This window comes from Corvus moneduloides, chromosome 11 (assembly GCF_009650955.1).
Source record: "Corvus moneduloides isolate bCorMon1 chromosome 11, bCorMon1.pri, whole genome shotgun sequence".
NCBI classification, from domain to species: domain Eukaryota; kingdom Metazoa; phylum Chordata; class Aves; order Passeriformes; family Corvidae; genus Corvus; species Corvus moneduloides.
Window position 1 is genome coordinate 5,378,648 of NC_045486.1, and position 19,596 is coordinate 5,398,243.

The following is a 19,596-nucleotide window of genomic DNA, read 5'->3' on the forward strand; positions in this document are numbered from 1 at the left end:
AGCCTCTTTGTCCTTATTACAGCAGGAAAAATATGTATTAATGTTATGATTGCTTCAATTTACTCAAGTGAATATTTTGAGAGTAAAGCTAGCTGAACCTTTTTGTCAAAATTTATTTCCAACAGAGCATGATACTTCTTTGAAGGCAAAATATTTCGTGGAAACATTGATTTCAACAAAAAGTTTTCAAGGGAAAGCTTCTGAGGTCCAGGCTAGACTCTCTAGTTACCTCTGGAGAGAAAGAGATTGAAAACCTGACCTTTTAGATCCTTTCCGAAAACGGGCATTTGGATATAATTCCCTTTCACAAAAGCTTTACAAAGTTTGGGGGTTGTTCCAACAGGGAACGACAATAAATTTGAAACCTCAAAACCCATCATGAGATGGAAGAGATGTGCCCTGACTAGCTGCACTGGTCAAATTGATAGATAATATTTGACCTCAAAGGATAAAGATGTGTAAAGAGTGAAAAGTGAGATTTTCTTTACTTTAGACTGCAATAATATTTGCTATGCCTCATGACCTCTCCAACTGCATTTTGGAACAATCCCCCACCTCCTCCAGGCTGGCAGCCCACAGCTGAAGGAGCAGAGATGTAGGGCAGCCATTGAAGGGTGGATGGTCAAACACCTACTGAAAATGCCCTGGAGATGTGCTAAGTTTGTTTCCCAATAGGCTGTTGGCATCCAAAGTCTCATGGCTCTATCAAGTAGCCTACTTCTATCCAAATAGCTCTGCTTGATATGCAGGATGTTTCAGGGAAAAAATGTCCAAAAGGCGAGTTAAGGTGTTGGGCACAGCTACTTTGTGCCAAAACCATATGGCTCCGGTGCATGAGAGAGAAAAGCTTCAGGGAAGGAGTGACTGGATGACCCAAGAATTTGTAATAGGAACTGGACTCTTCCTTCTCGGTCGTTATTTGGGATCAGAGCTTTAACCCTTGCACTGACGCTCGAAATGTCTCCTGCTTGCTGGAGCTGGGATTGTGGAGACAGGGACGTTTTGTTTCAAATGTTCTCTGGAGAGGCTCAGGACAGGATTCAAACCAGAATGACACCATTCCTTGTCCCTTCCTGAGACTGGGTGAGATAAATACATCTGCAGGGGCTGGTTTTGCTGGAGAGTATATGGTTTCTATGGCCCAATCCCTTGCAGAAGTCAGAGTGGAAACAAATACTGGTGACTTTATCCAGATGGCAAAGTGAAAATTTCCTACGTAAATGTCCATCTTTAGAGAGAATGAAGTACTAAACTTTGAAGAAGGCTCAGGAGCAATCTCACAGAAGGAATTATAAAATGAGCAATACATCCTTTCTTTCATCATTAAAATTATATTTCCAGTTTTCTTTTTCCCCTTTACAATTGCAGTTTAGCACGGCTCGAGGGGGAAATTCAATTTTATGTTACATTTTCTGGTTTTACTGCTAAAACAGGAGTGGCTTGTAGAGAATTTTACCTCTTATTTGGGATTTTAGTTATTATTTCTATTAGTTATTTTGTTCCTATATCTGACCTTGTATACATGTTTGAAAGAGGACTTGAAAAATGACTTTTCTTCAGTTTAAAGGGCACAATGGGACATCCAGACTGGCACTACAACTACCTTGTTTTGGTGTTTTGGCTCATGACACAGACATTAGGTCTGGAAGAATGGGTAGGTGAGTTTGTAGGCCATATTCACCCATAGTGAAGGCTGAGGTGCTGCACGATTTACTTTGAGCAGCACCATCTCTGTTCAGTGCCGGTTACACAGATCTCACTTGTACAAGGTGACCCTTCTCTGTTCCTGTCAGCCATGGCTCACCACTTTGGGCACTTTTGGAGAGGAATTTTGTTAGGATCACTTTGCCTCTCTAATAGAGTTTATATTGATAAATAGCTCTCTCAGATAGTGTGGTATGAATGACTGCTGGGACAACACCAACAGGGCAGGAGAAGCTTTGTGCCCATGGCATGAAAATCCTCTGCTCCTCCTCAGTTCCCTACCAGGGCTTGATAAGAGGAGATTGCACAGCAGAGTAGGGTCAGGTTTGAAGAAGGAAAGCCACCCATTACAGTGCCCATCACACTCAGTGCTTACCTTTGAGGCTGAGCTCACACACCACCGCTTCTGCCTTGGCGAGGACCAGATCCACGACAGCGACTTTAGCTCCAGCTTCCCCCAGTGCATGAGCAAAGGCTCTCCCAATTCCCTGCCCTCCTCCTGTGACATAGGCAACCCTGCCATCCAAACGCAGCCGCTCCAGGATGCGACGCCGGTTGCAGCCCCAGAAGACGTCATCTCTCACCACTTCTTTCTGAAACAAGAACATAAACGCCTTGCACAGCAAAGGGCAGAGCTCACCGACCGCTCTGAAGGACTCTGCTGGTGAGAACAAGGTGGGAGCATGAACAGGGATCCATGTCTTCTTGGCCCATTAATTAATATAAAAACTATCACTAATTCAAGCCAAAAAGCCCCCTTATCCATACAGATATTAATCTCAGGTATAGCACTAAGGTGCCAGGCAATGGAGCAGAAGGGCTGTGCTTTGGGGAGATGCTCCAAACACTCCGCTTTCAGGAGAGTAGGGTACGGCATTTCCTTGCCTGGCTCCCCATGGGAGATGGATTGGGAACAAAGTCTTAAAAGCTGACTGGTTAAGTCTTCCCGTTATTTCATCCTCAGGGCCCAATCTTGCCCTTAGGCTCAGCTAAGGGACTAAGAACAAGGTTCCAAAGGCAGGATTTGGGTCAAGCATAGTGCAATAAAAATATCTTCACAAGGCTGGTGCACAAATAAAGATACCAGCCAATAACTTAAACCAAGCTGTCATCTGATCAGCTGCCATACATCATTTCCCCCTGACTGGAATCGAAATGCAAAATACAAGATGTTTAAAATATTGAGTTTGAAATGCCAGGAACTACCAGTGGGTGTAGCTTGGGGAGTGCTCAGAAACCGCAAAACAACCGGGTTGTTTGGTTCTGGGTTTACTGAGTTAGGCCATTATGATTCCAGATGGGAATTTCATTACAGCTGGATGACGCCCACGACAGAAAACAGAGAAAGATACAAGCACCGTTTTTTCCTTAGGACAAGCAAAATGTAAGGCCATGAAAATATCCAGCTCAGAGAGCACAGGAGGGCATCCTGTGCTGCCTTTGGGAAAAAAAATAACTACTTCGGAAATATTGTATTTGAGGACCATTACAGCTGGTCCTCAGCTCCATCTTCCCACACTCCTCTGCATGGGAAGGATGGGAGAGCACCAGGCACTGACACCTGGTGAGCAGCATACCAGTGACTCCAGAGATTCATCACAGGACCAGCTGATCTGGAAGACTTTGAAAGGAATCAGGATTTAACAGCTTTAGTGTAACTCTGGACTAGTGAGGCTAAAAGGTGGCAAGCCCTAAGATGCTAAGTCCATGATCACAGCAGGAAATGTTTGGGTTCTTGCCACCAAACCCCTGAAAATTATTTTGTCCTTGTCTTTGGCAGGACAAAATTTTCCCAGAAATGCTCATAGAGAGGAAATACCCACCTTGGATTCAATCACTGCATCTGGAGGCACAGGGCTCCTTCGAATGAGGCTCAGTCCACTCTGCACAGGTAAAATCACCTGCAAATATAACACAGTTCTCAACTGCTTTGTACCTGGCTTTCTGTCACCCAAATTCCAGTGATGTGAAGGATAGTTCTCAGGCCACAGTACCTTTTCCCCTACTCCTATTCTTTAGCTGAAGTTCCCTCCAACACAAACATGTCAGGCATTTGTATTTGCTCACATTCCTCTTCCAAACTCATTGCTTACACAAATGCCAGGGGGAAAATTGCAATCTTGTCTCTCCAGTTTCTAAAATCACAACATATTGTTTGTGCATCCTATTACTTCTTTTATTTCTCTTCTGCTGGAGTAGGATTTTGCTGACTCCTGTTGTGCTGGTGATGCCCTACAGCCCCCAGAGCCTTTAAAGCAGAGTGGTGATTCTTTAGTTGTGCTGTAGAGCTGATTATTCACTCTTAAGTGCTCTCCTTTTATCTTGCCTTTAACACTCCATAAGATGTAGACAGAGTAGGGACCACTCCTGAATATAGAAACTCATACCTGGAGCTCAAGTGAGGTGAATTATAATAAAATCTGAGTTCATTTTAGGTCCTTTGGATAATGGCACTGACAAAAGAAACATTTTGAAGAGTACTTTGCAAAATCCATAGATACAGCGCCATGGGCACCTTAACCAATGGCATTGCACTAACCTGCTCAACACGAGGATCTGAATTAATCACTGAATTTAATTTTCTGACAGCTAGTACATTTTCATCTGATACGTTCTCCAGGTAGACTTGTCCTTTCATGAGTGTATTCTCTACACAGATCACTGCATCCATGCTCAGCAAGTGGTTATCCATGACAAAGCTGTAGTACTGAACAGCATTCCTTTGATCAGCATCAATAAAGACTATATCAAAGTGCTCATCCTCAGCATGTAATGCCTGGGGAAAAAAATGGTGTTGGAGAAAACACTAATTATTTACCTGAAAGTTTAACATGTTGCCATTAATTTGTCCTTTATATAAACCCCAAACCAGAGGGAAACTTGTTCAAGCTAGACTTGCTTGTTCTGGGAGTTTTCCATGCTTTGCAAACAATTCTTCAGCAATGAATCTCTGAACTTCTCAAGGAAAATGAGGATATAAAAGAGGATGGCTAATCCCAGCTTGTGGTGTTGAGAGTCACAGCAGAAACATCTGCATACCTTGAGTCAAAGCAAATTGATCCATCAGGGTAAGACTGGCATCAAACCCTGCCACTGAGGTGCTGCAATAAGTTCTCTCTTCTCAAAAGAGAAACTATCAACAAATAGAAGAGTGGCAATTATATCAGTCTGGGGAAAAAAGAGGCATAAGGCAGATCTGGGAATTGCAAACTAGTGTGTCCCACTTCAGTAGCAGGAAAAGGGTTGAAATCCCAATTAATAATAGAATTATAAAGCACATGAAAGAACAGGTCATGATAGAGATAAAGCAGCACAGCCCCTGTGAAGGAAAATGATGTTTCTTTAATCTAAAAAAATGCTTTGGATGGCTCAGCAACAGAGAGGATAAAAGAGAACTAGCTGCTATCATCTAATTGGATTTTCAGAAATGTGGCACACCTTCCCTCCAAGCAGGCTGCTGATGATAATGTATAAAAGTGTTGATGGATGACCAGATGGGAGCCTTTACAGCCTTCTCCTGTGGCAGTTAATGCACTCGCTGCCCAAGAGGCTGCTATGGAATATTTCAGATTCCATCTGGGACTATTTAACTGCATCTGTGTGCATTGCAATGAAACAACAGCTCATCCACCTATCTCAGCGAGCAGAAATGCTTTCAAGTCTTTGCATTTCAAGGGAAACGAGAAGCAGTTCTGTTTTCTACCACAACTTTTAACTGTACTTCTTGCGTCCAGATTTTCCTTTTGTGTTTGAAGATATTGTGCACAACAAGTGATGAGCCATCCCTTGGGATGTACCAGCAAAAGCATCAACAATGGCAACAGAATGTGAAAAACTAATTTGGTTTTGGGAGTAAGGTTAATGGCTCCCAAAGAGAGATTTCAGGAGCCTTTCTGAGGCAGGGACTGTGTGGATCAGACAAGGAAATGGAGGAAAGCAGATCATTGAAGCTCTGCACTCTTCTGTTGTGCAAACTGGTGCCATTGTGAGCTTGTTACTGGTGAGGGAATTCAGCTTGGATAGTCATATTTAACTGCAGATGCTTGATAGCGCAGAAGCTCTGCCAAAAGCATTCATGAGTCCACATTTAGGATGCTTTTTGATACTACACTATAATGAAAGAAGACCTTAAGGCCAAATATATGCTGGTTTATAATAAATGTAGAAGAAACTGGGACATCTGGATTCCTGGAATTCATCTTTTCATTGCATGGCCAATAAGAAAACCTTGCCCTGGTTCCCTCTTGAGCCACATTGGTTGAAAGCAGCAGGAACATTTCTGCTACTGTGGAAGAGTATCTTATGTCATGTTGCACCTCAGTCGGTCTGTCCAACGTAGATACTTCAGGAAGGGTCAGAAGATGAAAGCTGGGCAGAGGAGCCCATCAAGAAGAGAGATTAGAGGTCTTATTCCCCAGGGAGAAGAGCCAAAGCCAAATTCAAGTAATTATCATGACTTATCACTACTTTCTGACTTGTAACCTTCCTGGGTGGAGGAGGTGGGGGGCAGACATCCAGAAACAGATGTGGCCATCGCTGAACATATGCTCCTCCTGCTCCGTGGGATGGCTCCCTAATGAAAAAGAATCTCACTTTTATGCATTAACTTCATTAGGTCCATATGGAGTTGTGCAGCTCTCTGGATATTAACTGGATTTCTCATTTCAGCCCTCTTTCTGTACCGCCTACCTGCTGACAGCTTATCTCTTTCTTATCTGTCTTCTGACACAGATAAACCACCTTTCAACATCCCAGCATCCATCCCAGGAGGGTGCCTGGGTTGGATGTGTAACTAGTGCACACCTGGCTTGTCCTTGCACTGCCAGGCCATGGTTTCTAAGGCATTTCTCTTCTGCCACTTCACTGAGTCCTGAATGGCCAATCAGGAAGGTCACTTGGGCACCTTTCCTGTCTTCCAGATACCCAGTGCCTGACACAGGTAAGGAATAGCCTGAGTTTGTACTGGGACCTGCCATCATTTAAGCTTCTTGTTCCCTCAGCTTCCTAATTGCTGCTGGGTTTTCCATATTTAGCTAGAAACAGCTCCAGGGCTATAAGAGGAATCCACGAAATTCCTTGAACCAGCCTTGCCTCTAGAGCAGCCTCTACATAGCAGGATAACAGCCACACGGAGAGGAAACTTCCCTGTTTCCTGGAGCCCCTTGGCTAGCAAAACACAGGTCACCCAGACAGGTGGTCCCCATGGCCAGGGCACCACACAGGAGAGGGTTCCCTCACTGCCAGCACCCGCTGCTGAACCAAGACAGCCAGAAAGGGAAAAATCCGCTCTAACTGCAGAGCCAAGCACTGGAAAGATGGGTGCAGAGGACAATTCCAAGCTGTCCAGCATGGATGAGGAGATTTAAAATGAGGGACTGACCTCCTTGGCCCTCCCAGCACAGACTGGGCCAGGCCCTGCCTGGGACCTCACAGCACTGTGGAGATGCCATTGTCCTTTGCTTGGAGAGGCAAACCCCAAATGCCTCCAACTGTGAGGAAAGCTGAGATCCAGAAGGAAATAATCTGCCTGCAAAATATCCTGCTGAAACTAATTTCCTGAGTGTTTACAGTGCAATCCCTGCTCCTTGCTAAAGAGTCATCATAGATGGTAACATATGGCAATAAGAGTTTTAATTCAGAGCAAACTTGGCTAAAATTAATGCTTTTTCTTACAGTGAGTCATTAACTTCCTTTTGGATTAAAAAAAAAAGAAGTGTAACACTGCATTCCACTGAGGAGATGTACCAAAAGTGACCATGAGAAAGGGCACAGCAAGAGATCAGGGAGAGGACATCCCGAATAAAAACATGAATGAATCTTCTGTCAAAGCTCAGAGAAAACCTGATTGGAGTCCTAATCAGAGACAACACTCTCATAAGGCACATACAAACTCAATCAGAAAAAAAATGACTGCCCAGTTCCTTTGATATGTATCATACAGTCACCATATTTGTAATAAAGATGTACTCAAAACTTGTTACCTTTCCTGTGCCTTGTTCTTGACCTAAATGTAATAGCAATCCATCCTTGGGGTGCACAGAATACATGAAAAAGTACAGTCTCCTTTTAAAACACCATTAGAATATTTTACTGTGTGTAGACATACACTCTTGTTACTCCTAAATGCTATTCTATTGAGTACAGTTTATATTCACCGGCAAAGCGAAATCTCTAGGGAAGCCAGAGAGGGAATGCAATTTCTAGTAATAACAGCTCACAACAGTGAATACTATCCACTTATCCCCACAATTTCCAGCTATTTTGGACTCCTTTCTGAATTAACCTTTCATATCAAAAGGAGCAATTCTAGAGCACACTAGAGACTCCGACACAATTTCATGCATAATTTATTCACTCAGTTCAACATTAAACGCAGAGTCCTTGACTTTGTCAAGGTGGATTCTGTTGGCAGACTTCACAAGCAGCAAAACAGGAGAAATGAGATCTGCAGCTCAACCTCTTCACCTATTCTGCCTGCTAAAAGGAGGGAAAAAAGAAGAAAGCAAACCCTGACATGCTTCCACAATGCCCTACAATCAACAGAATCGGCTGCAAACACCGTGTTATTTTTTGTGTTGCATTTTCAATTTTAAAATAGAAGGATCAAAATAATGGATGGGAATAATTTCCTGATAGTTTGCATTCCCTCCAGACTCAATCCTGCATCCATTGTTCATCAAAAGCCCACTGGGAATTGAAGGAAGCTCTTTGTGCAAGATCAGGCTCTTGCTGGCAGCAGATCCACAGCAAGGCACATTATCCAGGCATGGCTCAACAGAGCTTAGACTTAAGGGAAGATTTGTTGGGAAATGTTTTTAAACGATGGCCCAGGACATGTTGAATAGATAGCTAATTCCCACTGAAGACACCTGTACCTGAGAAGAACCCAAAGAAAGGCTTCGCCTCAGCCCACATTTCAAAATGTTAGGTAAAATTCCTGAGGCCCTTGGGCACAGAGTGTGCTGTGGTGCATGTGGGCTCTGTGCTCTGGTGGGGACCTCCCCCAGCTTGACAGTGTCTGTCCCTCTTGTGGGGGGAAGGTGGGAGTTTATCATCATGCCCTCAGATACCAAATGAACCCTACTGTGTATTTGAGCTCTCTGGCTCCTGTCAGACACTTAGCATCCCTTGGCAGGTCAAAATCCCAGATGTTTTGCACTGGCTGTGATCTGGGACAGGAGGGAAGGAAACAGGCCAACCCCACCAGTGCTGTGTGATAACACAAGGGAGCATCCAGAGGCGTCAGAGAGCCTGGTCAAGGTGCTGCCATGGACTGGTGTGCTGCCTTTGCACTGCCCTCCACTCACTCTCAGCCCTGATGAGCCGTGGATTTAGGAGGAAGAGCCAAAGCCACAGGGGTGACATAACGGCCCCACTGTCTGAGGTGCGCTGGCACCAATGTGTTGCATCCTTGTGGTAAAGCTGCAAGATCTGGCAGCTTCCTTGTAAAGGGCAGCAGCCAAAGATGTGGGGGCAGCACTGGACACATCCTGCAGCGCCTGGATGACATCCCAGGGGCTGGGATGCAACTCCTGAGTAGACTGGTTTTACACCAGAAGGGAGAGATCATACACCTTCTGACAGCTGGGACATGCTGAATCACAGCTTCATGCAGCAGAAGAGGAATTCCGCGACAGGTAGTTAATCTATGGATCATAGGACATTTTCTTGCTTCGAAAGGGCCAGGGCAGTGAGGCAAATCCTGCTTCCAGGAGTTGTATTACTGCAAAAACTTGAGGAGCAGCAGATAAGCAGAAATCCTGCCCTGTTGCACTCAGCTTAGAAGCAGAATTCAGCCACCATCACCAAGCAAGGAAACTGCATCAGACAAAGACCAATTGGTGGGTGACCATCTCTGCCCTCTAATATCTCCAAAGGGACAAGAATAACACCTAAGGATGTAGACACTGTAGGCAACAAGGAAGATCCTTGCCAGAGCTTGTTCCAGCTCTTCTAAACCTCACTGTGCTCTTTAACAAGTGTTAGACTGCTCTGCTCTAGACCAGCCTCCCCACAGACCGCGGGGGACAGAAATGTTCTCCACTTCCTCTGTGAAGCTGAGCTGTGAGAGCCCTGCTGTGCCATCCCTCACCCATCTCCTGCCTCTGACTGCCTTGTCCTCCTGCCTCTCTTTGGGCAGTAAAGGAAGCCTGCTTAGTCTCCAACCTACACTGGTCATCTGGGAAGGAAAAGGCAGCACACTGTCCACAGCCTGAGCCTCTTCCACACACCCAGGCATCCCATGCAGCTGCCACACTCCAGCTGGGCAAGCCTCAAGGAGCCCAAAATGCAAAGCCACCAGAGAGGCCACCGAATTCATTGCTTCAGCATTTACAGCCATTGTGGATTAAACCTGTAGGACAATCCTGATTGTCCTGATACCAATGACAAAACATCTGCCACACTGAATAGCAAAAGTTCAGAGCCCAGTGCAGAAATCATGCACAGAGAGGTGTCCCCATGCTGGGATCTCTCCTGCCAAACACGAGCATCTCTGTTCCCAACAGCTCTAAGAGGTATTTGAAGTTCTGAGCACCTGCAGAACTGGGGTCAGGATGTGCCTTCATGTTGCAATTGGAGGATATAAAATCAATTGCAACATTCTGTTTTAAGGATTTAATTTTCATGTCTTTGCTCCCTTCTTTAATCTCTACACAGCATGTACTCTGCCTGCCTCTAGATATTTTAATTCAGTCACAGTAAGTCAGTTGCACAGAATGGGCACTAGAGAGCAACAGCAATTCAATTAATTTCACACTCACTGCGGGGAGCTGGGATTTTAAATGCTGCACATTGCAGGTGATCTGTAACATTTCGTTTATTCATATACTTGCAAAGCTCTTTGTTTCTTTCTTATCAAACTTGGAGGTCATGAAAACCAGAGGTCAGAAAGCTCCTGGCCATTTCATTTTAGAAATAAATATGGTACCTGCTAATGCAAATAAAGTTACAATTGAGCTCACACTGACACATCCAGATTGAAAATGAAATCAGATCAAATTGATTTGTATTAATAATAGAAAGGCTTTTAAATGAACCTGCTATGGGCACCACCTGTCTCATGCTGGACCAGCAGCAATGTCCTGGAGATCCATAAACTGGAATTAAATGTGAACTGCTGGCAATCATAAGATTTCTCTTTCTTGGGACAAAGGCACCAGTCAGAATGAAACAAGTACAGCTAAGGCATTATTTGTCTGAGGCTTATCACATTGCTCTGGAAGTGAGAAAGCAGGGTCTAATTCCTCTAAGAGTTTGCAGTGGGGAAAAATAGTAAGAGGTTTTGGTAGAATTACAAACATCTCCAGGACTTTCCCAATTCTTGTGAACATTGGGAGCAAGCTGTCCTTCTCAAAAGCTGGCTCAGCAGGGTACAGATACACTCTTCCTGTTTGTTATACTTGGAATTAGGGATCCGCAGCAAAGCCAACCCATGTTGAGTTAAACTGCCATTGAAGCCTATCGACCTACACTGAGAGCCTGTGATCCCTCTGATCAAAAAGCTGCAGGATTTTAGTTAAAAGGGAGAAAAACTCTCTTGTGTGACAGAGCTGCCCCATCATACATCGGAAATAAGAAATAACCTCAGTGTAAGAGTGTGTTCACACATTTGCAAGCACACCAGGGCCACCATCCAGCATCTTGTGGGCAGGAAATAGGACCTGTCTGAAATCCTTTAATGTGCTCTGCACAAGAGATCCCAAACTCCCCTTCCAGCTGACTTTACCTCCAAGATGTCTGCCACTGGTCCCACTCGCATGCTTATCTTTTTGCCATCTGAGGAATAATCAAATGCTTCCTGGCTGTTCACTCCGAGATACGGCACTTCTGCACAGGCAAAGATTTTGCCATTGTCTGGCAATTCTTCTGCAATTGCAAGGATACTGTAACCTTTAAGCTTGCCAATTAATAAAATCTTACTGGCTCTGGTCATATGAACAAACATCCTAAAAATTTGGCCTGTGGAAAGACAAGAATGAAAATTCAAAAATAAGACCCTGAGAAAGACTATACTTTGTTCACAATGAAAATTAGATGTGCCTTTTAAGTGATCATTAAAAAAAAAAAAAAAAAACCCTAATCTTAAAACACTCTCAAATAAAGGTTTAACAACAGAATCTGACAAAATTTCATCTAAAATGCAGCTAAAAGACAACAGAATAAAAGGACTGGTTTTAAATGTAGAACCTTTATCATCAGTGCTGCTATTGTTCAAGTGCTTGTTAAATAGTGCTTGAAATATTGCATATTTTAACATTCCCCCCATATGAAAATGTCTTTAAGATGGTTCCATATTCTTTCTGGAATCCAGTATTAAAAAAAAAAGTCACTACATTACCTTGCATTTGCTCTTAGAGTCATTATCCCTAGACAGCACCATCATTTAAGAAATTTATCATCAGTGGTGTCCTTCGAACAATGTATTAGTGTAATAGATTATAAGAGTACTTCACTGAGATGATATATTACTCCAAAGATGACAACATCTGGGAAGAATGAATCTGGGAATAGATTTAGTGTAATAGGCTTAATAAGGGGATACAAGCCTGGGTATTGCTACTTGTAAAGGTGCAGGGCTTGGCCACAGCCACCTCCACCACAAAAAGCACATAAACCCCTATCAGACACCCCGAACCCAAACCAAAAGTATTTCTCCATCCCTTTTCCTTCTAAGAAGGGTGATGATCTCTGCTGCTCACTAAGGGATGGGGCTGGCTCTGTGAATTACAGCACCTGGGTGCATGGCCATGTGTGGGTGAATACAAGGGTACAAGAGGCAGGATACAGGGAAAACTCGTGCCAAAGGAAGATTAAAGCCTACAGGAAGCTCATCTGTTTCTTTTTAAGTAATTTTCCACATTTTCTGAGCATTTCCATGGCACTCATCCTACCCTTACTCAAGACAAAGTAGAGAATGATAACTTAAACTTCAGTGGCAACCTTTACACCAATCTGGTGCAATTTTACCCTCTTGGCTGACCAACTTGCCATTCAAAGAGCCAGAGGAATGTGTTTCCTGCAGCCTGACTCTGCTTTCGGCTCCTTCAGCATCCCCGGGGATGTGGTCAGGTGAAGTTTTTCTGGAAAAAAAAAGACATTTTGATGTTATGATAACAACCAAAATCTGAGAGCCAAACATAAAAAGCAGCAACCAAGAGGGAACTCCTGGAAAAGCTCCATCGGTGCGTGACCATGAAAAATTAGCCCAGAAGCATTGCAAGTATCCTAAATTCCAATCCTAAGGGGGCCTGCCTTGGCAAAAAGCACATCTCAGTGCTGGGAGCCACCCCAGCCATAGGGGCTTGGGAAGAATGGGGCACGGAACTAAAGGAAAGAATTCCACACTGTTCAACCCCCAAATTTTCCCATTTTCAGCTGGTCCCAGACAGGTACTCTATCTATCTGCTGGTTTGGAGTAAATTACTCTAGTTACCCTGGCCAGGTTTTGTTCAGTTCTACAATGATTATTTTCTTTCAGCCAAAAATAAGGTTTCGTTTCAGAATAGGGAAAAAGATATAAAATCTAAATTTTTTTACAAGACAGGAAAAAGAAATGCTTTTCCTCACAAAGTGCTCAGAAAAGCAGGATGCCTCCAGATGCTATTTCACAGAAGCCAGGCCTGTGACAATGTCCCTGGGTGAAGTGAGATGCTACCTATTACATAGAGAAGGCAATAGATGACTGGAAGAAGTCCATAGCCTCCAGACAGGTTAGATTAGCCTATCTGAAGAAAGTAACAACCAGAAATGAATGGTGATCATTCTTCAGGCCAGAATTTAGAGCCATTTCAGTGGGTTTTTTTCCTCCAGCTCCCCCCTCCACTCCTCAGTAAAATGAGAAAGAATTCATAACCCGTGTCAGCCACACTCAGATAATCCAAGACTTAAAGAGTAGAACATTTCGTATAACCTCTTTTCTGCCCCTCACAAATGCTTTAACAACTTTAATAAGATAATGTATAGCTATTATCCTACAGCAAGTGTAAGTCAAACAACTATCAGCTATTATTTCAGCAACAGAGCGAACGCTCAGCGTTCCCATAATCCACAGCCTGGAACAGTTTACACATTGTCAATTTTAGACAGAACTGGCTTTTTCCACATATCAAAATGTACACTGATAAATGGGAATTGCTTAGCAGACCCCACATGGCTGGGTAATATACTGTAGCTCAAAAAAGAATAATGAGGACTTCTGAATTAATGATACCTTAAATTAGTTTAATTAATTAGTTTAGTTACTAGAGTAATTTAGGTAGCAGATTAATTAATGTTTGTTGAGTGCTTGGAGATAAAAGCCACATGTAAAGCTGTTATTAGAGGGTGGATCCTGAGGTGCAGGTTTTCCTCACTCCTTATTTATCCCAGCACCAACTGGATCCAGGGGCTCGCTCTTCAAGCCTTCCAGCAGGCACTGTGTGGAGGTTGGTGTTCCCCAGGATATGCTCCAGCTCAGACACTGCCATAGACAACAGGCAATTGGGAGAATATCTTCCAAAATTTAGAGCTAAAGCTTTTTGTTCTCACGTCCTCTCCTCCAGGCTGTGGTCTCTCACACACATCCATGCATGCTTTGCTACATGTTTGGGTGCAGTTAAGTCTCACTCCTCTTCCTCCTTCCTCCTCCACATTTCTGGCATGTTCTGGACAGAAAATCTAACAACATATTCATCCAACCACCAACAAAAGCACAAGGCTACAAAGGAGAATCTGTACCTCTTGGAAGTTGCCATTGCATCCAGGTAAGGGTCTAGTCCAAGAGCAACATCAAGAGCTTTTTGTAAGTAATTCCTGAGCTGCTCAGGTACACGAGAGTCATTGAGGGCTATTTCTTTGGCTTTGAGAAGGTTCTCAGCAATGTGCCCAGAGAGGGTTTCTGAAATGGAAATTAAAAGGAAGAATAATGATTTTGTAACTGCTGAAATCAGTGGAAGTGGAATTTAGAGTACATAAACACAAGTGTGCATTTTTTTATACAAAATACAGGATTTTGAAGGACTATGAAAACAATTGTGAAAACCTTTTCAAATTGAAAAAAACTGTATACTTCTAATAGATTTTTGTCACATGTATTCTACCTTTTCCCCCTCAGTGCTGATCAAGCATAAGAATATTTTAAACACATTAATTTTGCTTTTAAATCTCCAAGACAAACATCAAACACCAAACAACCGCACACAAACCCCACTCCTCCAGGTACAATTTTCCTTAGAGGAAAGAGAATGCTTCTGAAACTGCTCCTGCCAAACCAGGCAGGAGATGCAGGCAGTGGGTGACACTTTGTTAAAAGGAGGATCTGTGTCAGTGGGGTGCAGAAGTGTCCCCGAGATGTGTCTGTGCCAGGGAGGCTGCTGTGCACCACACAACATGTCAGGGTTTCACAGGCTGTGGAAACACCTCCAGGATCTAAATCACCCTGCTCTGGGGGCCAAAGCAATGCCGCCCATGGCACTGAACCTGCCCTGAGATCCCAGAAAATCCTTGTGGCAGCAATCCACCATGGATCACAGCCAGCCATGACCCCAGAGAGCAGGCGTGGTTCAGAGAAAGTCCCCCATGCCTCAGGTGTAAGAGCACGTGCTGGGTTATGAAAGCACCTGTGAGACACAGGCCAAGAGGCTGTGAGGGTAACTGGGGTGGAGCAGATCGCCCCTGGCAGGGTTTTATCACCTGTGATAGAAAAGCTGCAGAGAACTAAGTGGAGTGAAGGAAAGGAGGGTTTCCAGTGGCTTTCCCGTACCTGAAGGGAGCCTACACGAAGGATGAAGAGAGGCTATTTAAAAGGTATGTAGTGACAGGACAAGGGGGAACGGCTTCAGGCTGAAAGAGGATAGGTTAAAATTAGCTATAGGAAGAAATTCTACACTGAGAGGGTGGAGAGACTCCAGCACAGGTTGCCCAAAGAAACTGTGGCTGCCCCATCCCTGGAATTGTCCAATGCCAGGCTGGACAGGGCTTGGAGCACCCTGGGATGGTGGAAGGTGTCCCTACCCATGGCAGGAGGTTGGAACGAGATGAATTTAAGGTCCCTTCCAACCCAAACCGTTCAGTGATTCTGTGATACGATGCTATGATTTACTTCTCATCCAAGTCTCCAGCCATCAGGGGCAGGTTGTATCCCTTCCAGCAGTAATACAAATAATTGCAATTGCAGGAATAACCACCCCCTTCCCAAACCGTGTTGGTTTGCTGACCTCAGCCCAGCTACATTTCGAGTGGAGAGGACACACACTCTTCTTGCAGCATTTTCACCACTACATGAGGGAGCATCCCGGGGTTTCCACTGCACAGCTGCAGAATGCTGGAGGTTGGGATCTGCTCATCCTCCCTGCCAAGCACTCTGAGGCTTTTTGTTAATTTAGGGGGAAAAACATATTTATAATCCATGTCGGCTTTTAGTAATCATCACGTTATGCTTCTGGGTAAGTGACAGACAGGGATTGCCTGTCACACAAGGGGAAGGAAACAAGACTTAACTGCAGCTGTTTCGTAACCTGTGTTGTAACACCAAAGGTGAGAGCCAAGAGGTGCTGTGGGGAGAGGGCGCAGGCAGGGCATGTCAGGAGCAACCCTCCATCCCAGATTACACAACCTTTGCAGAGAGTGCTGCATTTTTGCAGCCTGGTGATGCTTTGGGCCAACAGCAGAGGTCAGAATTGCCCTCATTTGTGCAAGCACCAGACAAGTCAGAGCACAGCTCAGGGCTGGCTGCCCAGCCCAAGGCTCTGAGCACTAAGGTGAGCTAAACTTTATGTAACTACACCTTTTTTTAAGGTTATTCCAGGAAAAAGTGCTTCATTTCAGTGCTCAGTTTTACACAACCCCAGCAAAACTGCTGGACTATATTAAGAACTAAACTAGATTGCCCGATTGCTTCCTTATGGCTCTATGCATGCACAGACATCTCTTTCCTTTCCCATCTAGTTGTGCATTATCAACGGGCAAAAAGAAAAAGGGCTTGCTCTGAGGAAGAAAATGCTGAAAATAGCCCTACCATGAAGGAGCAGGAAAGGGCTGCTTTAAGTCTCCAGCAGCTTGAAAAAGAAAGATAAGGTGAGAATTCTTAAAATGGACCATTCTTGCCAGCAGAATGGTTCCCAGCACCTTCCTGGGCAGCTGCTGAGAGCACAGCCACCCTGTTTTACAACCAAGCTGAATAATAAATTGCAGCTTCTGCTCCCTCTGAAATCAGGCACTTTTGATTCACACCAAAGTCAGGAGCCAGGATTGCAAGGTTGAATGCGTGGGATATCAGTGACCCCTGAGCAGAAAGGCAGTGCAGTGCCATGGAGGGACCTGCTGCTCCAGAATCAAAATTAAACTCTGCAGTTTGTGCTCAGATGGCACTTTTTAGGTGGGGAAAAGAGGAGGACACTTTACTGTTTGCAGGGGGCTACCCAGAAGGAGGCACGGAGACAAGACAGTCTGGATTTGGCAAAAACAAAGCAAAGACATGAGATCAAAAAGACCAAATCTTTGGTTCCCATTTCTGAGCTATCCTCATTTCACCTTCCAGCCTCTAGATCTGTTTTTCAGCCCCAGCAATGCCTTCCAAAAGAGCCCCCCTTCCCAGCCAGGGCAGAGCACTGAACCTGATCCACCTGAACACTTTGCTGCCAGACTGGTGCTCCTGTGCCAAGCACTTTGGCAGGAGCTGCTCCATGCTAAGCACTTGGAAATCCAGTCTGCTAAAATCGTCCTGAACAGTTCCAATCATCATATTCAGCAAGGCACCTCAGGCACTGACAGCCTATCCCAACCCTCACCTCTTTGCCTTAGTGTGTAAATACATGTCGGGGCACAGGGCACGTCATGGCCCATGGGGGGACAAGGGTGGGCTGGGAGTGTGGCCAAAACCTGAATGCATGGCCATCAAACATTGCAGGGGTCCCGAGGAGAGCTCAGCCTGCTCAGCATCCACAGTGCCAGAGCCTGCAGCAAAGCCAGCAGCAATAGCCTGGGGACAGGGAGCAGCTTAGGGATGGAGTGGAAGCATGAGGAGAAAGAGTGGGAGGAAGCAGCCAGAGAGGGGAAGCTGCTGCTCATGGCAGGAAACAAGGATCTAAATTCTGAACTTCAGGGGAAAGCAAGGAAAACATACACTAGCTGATGTGTTTTCTACAGGTTCTACTGCTAGAAAATAAGTAGAAAAGCTGAATCTCCCCATTAGGGAGAGAAATTATTTATAACAAAAGCATCACAATCCATCAGATATTAGTCACAGCCAAAGCTCTCTCGACATTGCAAGTGTCCACCACTCCACCATTCCTTTCTCCTGGGATTGTCCTGCTCCCTCCACTCCAGGTTCCTGCAGACCCATCTCCTGTGCTCGCCTCTCTCCTCCTCCTGACAAACTCACCCTCTGCTCCTTGCTGCCAGAGTCTGCAGGTCCCATCTCCATGGGGAAGGTGGGGACCCAGGACTGCGGCATCACACAGTGTTCCCTCCTGTCACACCACTCTCCTGGAGCTCCCCACCCCACACAGGGAGTTTACCTGAAGGGTAATGCATGTTCCTTCTTGTCTCCTGGCCTCAGAGGATGCTGTGGTGAGTCTGCTGCCTCTGCAGAGCAGGAGGTCAGTGCTTGGGTGCCCGGCAAAGGGGCAAAATCTCCTCCCTCAATCACTGGGCAGAGTCCCAGTGCTGGGGAGAGGCTGCACAGGGAGGATGGCCCCGGGCTGGGGCTGCACCCACCTGTCCCACCCAGACACAGGAAGCAGGTGAGATTCAACAGCATCTGACATGAAAAAGCACAACAAAAGAGCCGACTTTCAATGCCTTTGCTTTACATAAGAGTAAGTTCACATCCTGACCATGGGAAGCTGCTGGCTCTCAAGGAAGTAATTGGCAGTTTCATAACCTTCTAGTTACATATCACAGACATGCCCCAGCTAAACCACCAGGTGTGGGGCCAAAAATATCCCAGGACTCTGAACCCCAGGTTATCTATTAGTGGTCCTTAGCCATAACGTCACCACTGCCCCGACAAGCCAAACACTGGGGTAACCCCTGCTCTGGGGTCCGGGCCTCTGCACGGGCTGGGGCAGGTGGTGTCACTTAGGTACCAGTTGATCTGCACCCCAAGGAAGGGTCCCAGGAATGAACTGGCTGAGGGAGGCACCAGGAGCAAGCAGTGGGAACATCCAAACTATCCAAAAGCCTAAGGTGGCCTGCAGCAGATCTGGGCAGAAAGCGCTGGTGAGGAATTAAAGCAAAGTCCTTAAAGAACACGTGATGGAGCTGAGGTGGGCTGGCCAGCTCCTTTTCACTCAGATGAAACACGAACTGAAGCTCATGAGGAAATATGGGCTCTCCCATAACCAGAACAGCATCTTTCCCCTCTGGGATGAACCACCTGGGCTCATTCACTCAAGGACCCACTTGATGTACCTGCAAAGTGTGCAGAGAGAGCCCAGGGCTGGGCAGGGGAGGTGAGCAGGCTCGGGGAGCTCACACAGGGCTCTTGGCAGCCCCTCTGCAGGATGGAAGGTACAGAGACATGGCAAGCAGCTGGACTGTGGAAAGTTAGTTTGTCAACTTCTCAAATGTAACAGAAGATATTTCAGTGCCCCCAGAATAGCACAGGGAAGTATAAATAGAAGATAAGTAAATGCACACGATGAAAGGGTAAAAGAAAAGCAAATAAAAGAAGTCTCAATGCTGAGTGTATTGCTATTAATTAAAACAAATAAACAAGATGAGAAAAACAGACTTCCTGGCATACCTAAGATTATTCTGTTTTATGATTTAGCAAACAACAAACTGCAGTAGAATTGCAGTTCCTGCAGAAAGCAATAAAAATTGTGTTTAGATTGGGAGTTAAAATTTCAGATGAGTATTTGGTAAACAGGCTACAAGCTTTTGTATGCCATCTAATCCACACCCACCACC

General features: G+C 45.1%; 1 protein-coding gene across 1 annotated transcript in view; it reads right to left on the reverse strand.

The window, feature by feature from the left end:
- Nucleotides 1-18,434, reverse strand: part of LOC116449622 — a 33,748-nt gene extending 15,314 nt beyond the window's left edge. The window contains exons 1-7 of the mRNA XM_032121315.1: nt 18,201-18,434; nt 14,422-14,581; nt 12,694-12,785; nt 11,432-11,664; nt 4,244-4,480; nt 3,528-3,605; nt 2,081-2,297 (exon numbers count right to left, since the gene is read on the reverse strand). Coding sequence (XP_031977206.1) covers nt 2,081-2,297; nt 3,528-3,605; nt 4,244-4,480; nt 11,432-11,664; nt 12,694-12,785; nt 14,422-14,581; nt 18,201-18,216 — 1,033 coding nt within the window. The 5' untranslated portion in view covers nt 18,217-18,434. The remainder of the gene's footprint in view (nt 1-2,080; nt 2,298-3,527; nt 3,606-4,243; nt 4,481-11,431; nt 11,665-12,693; nt 12,786-14,421; nt 14,582-18,200) is intronic.
- Nucleotides 18,435-19,596: the final 1,162 nt, after the last annotated feature.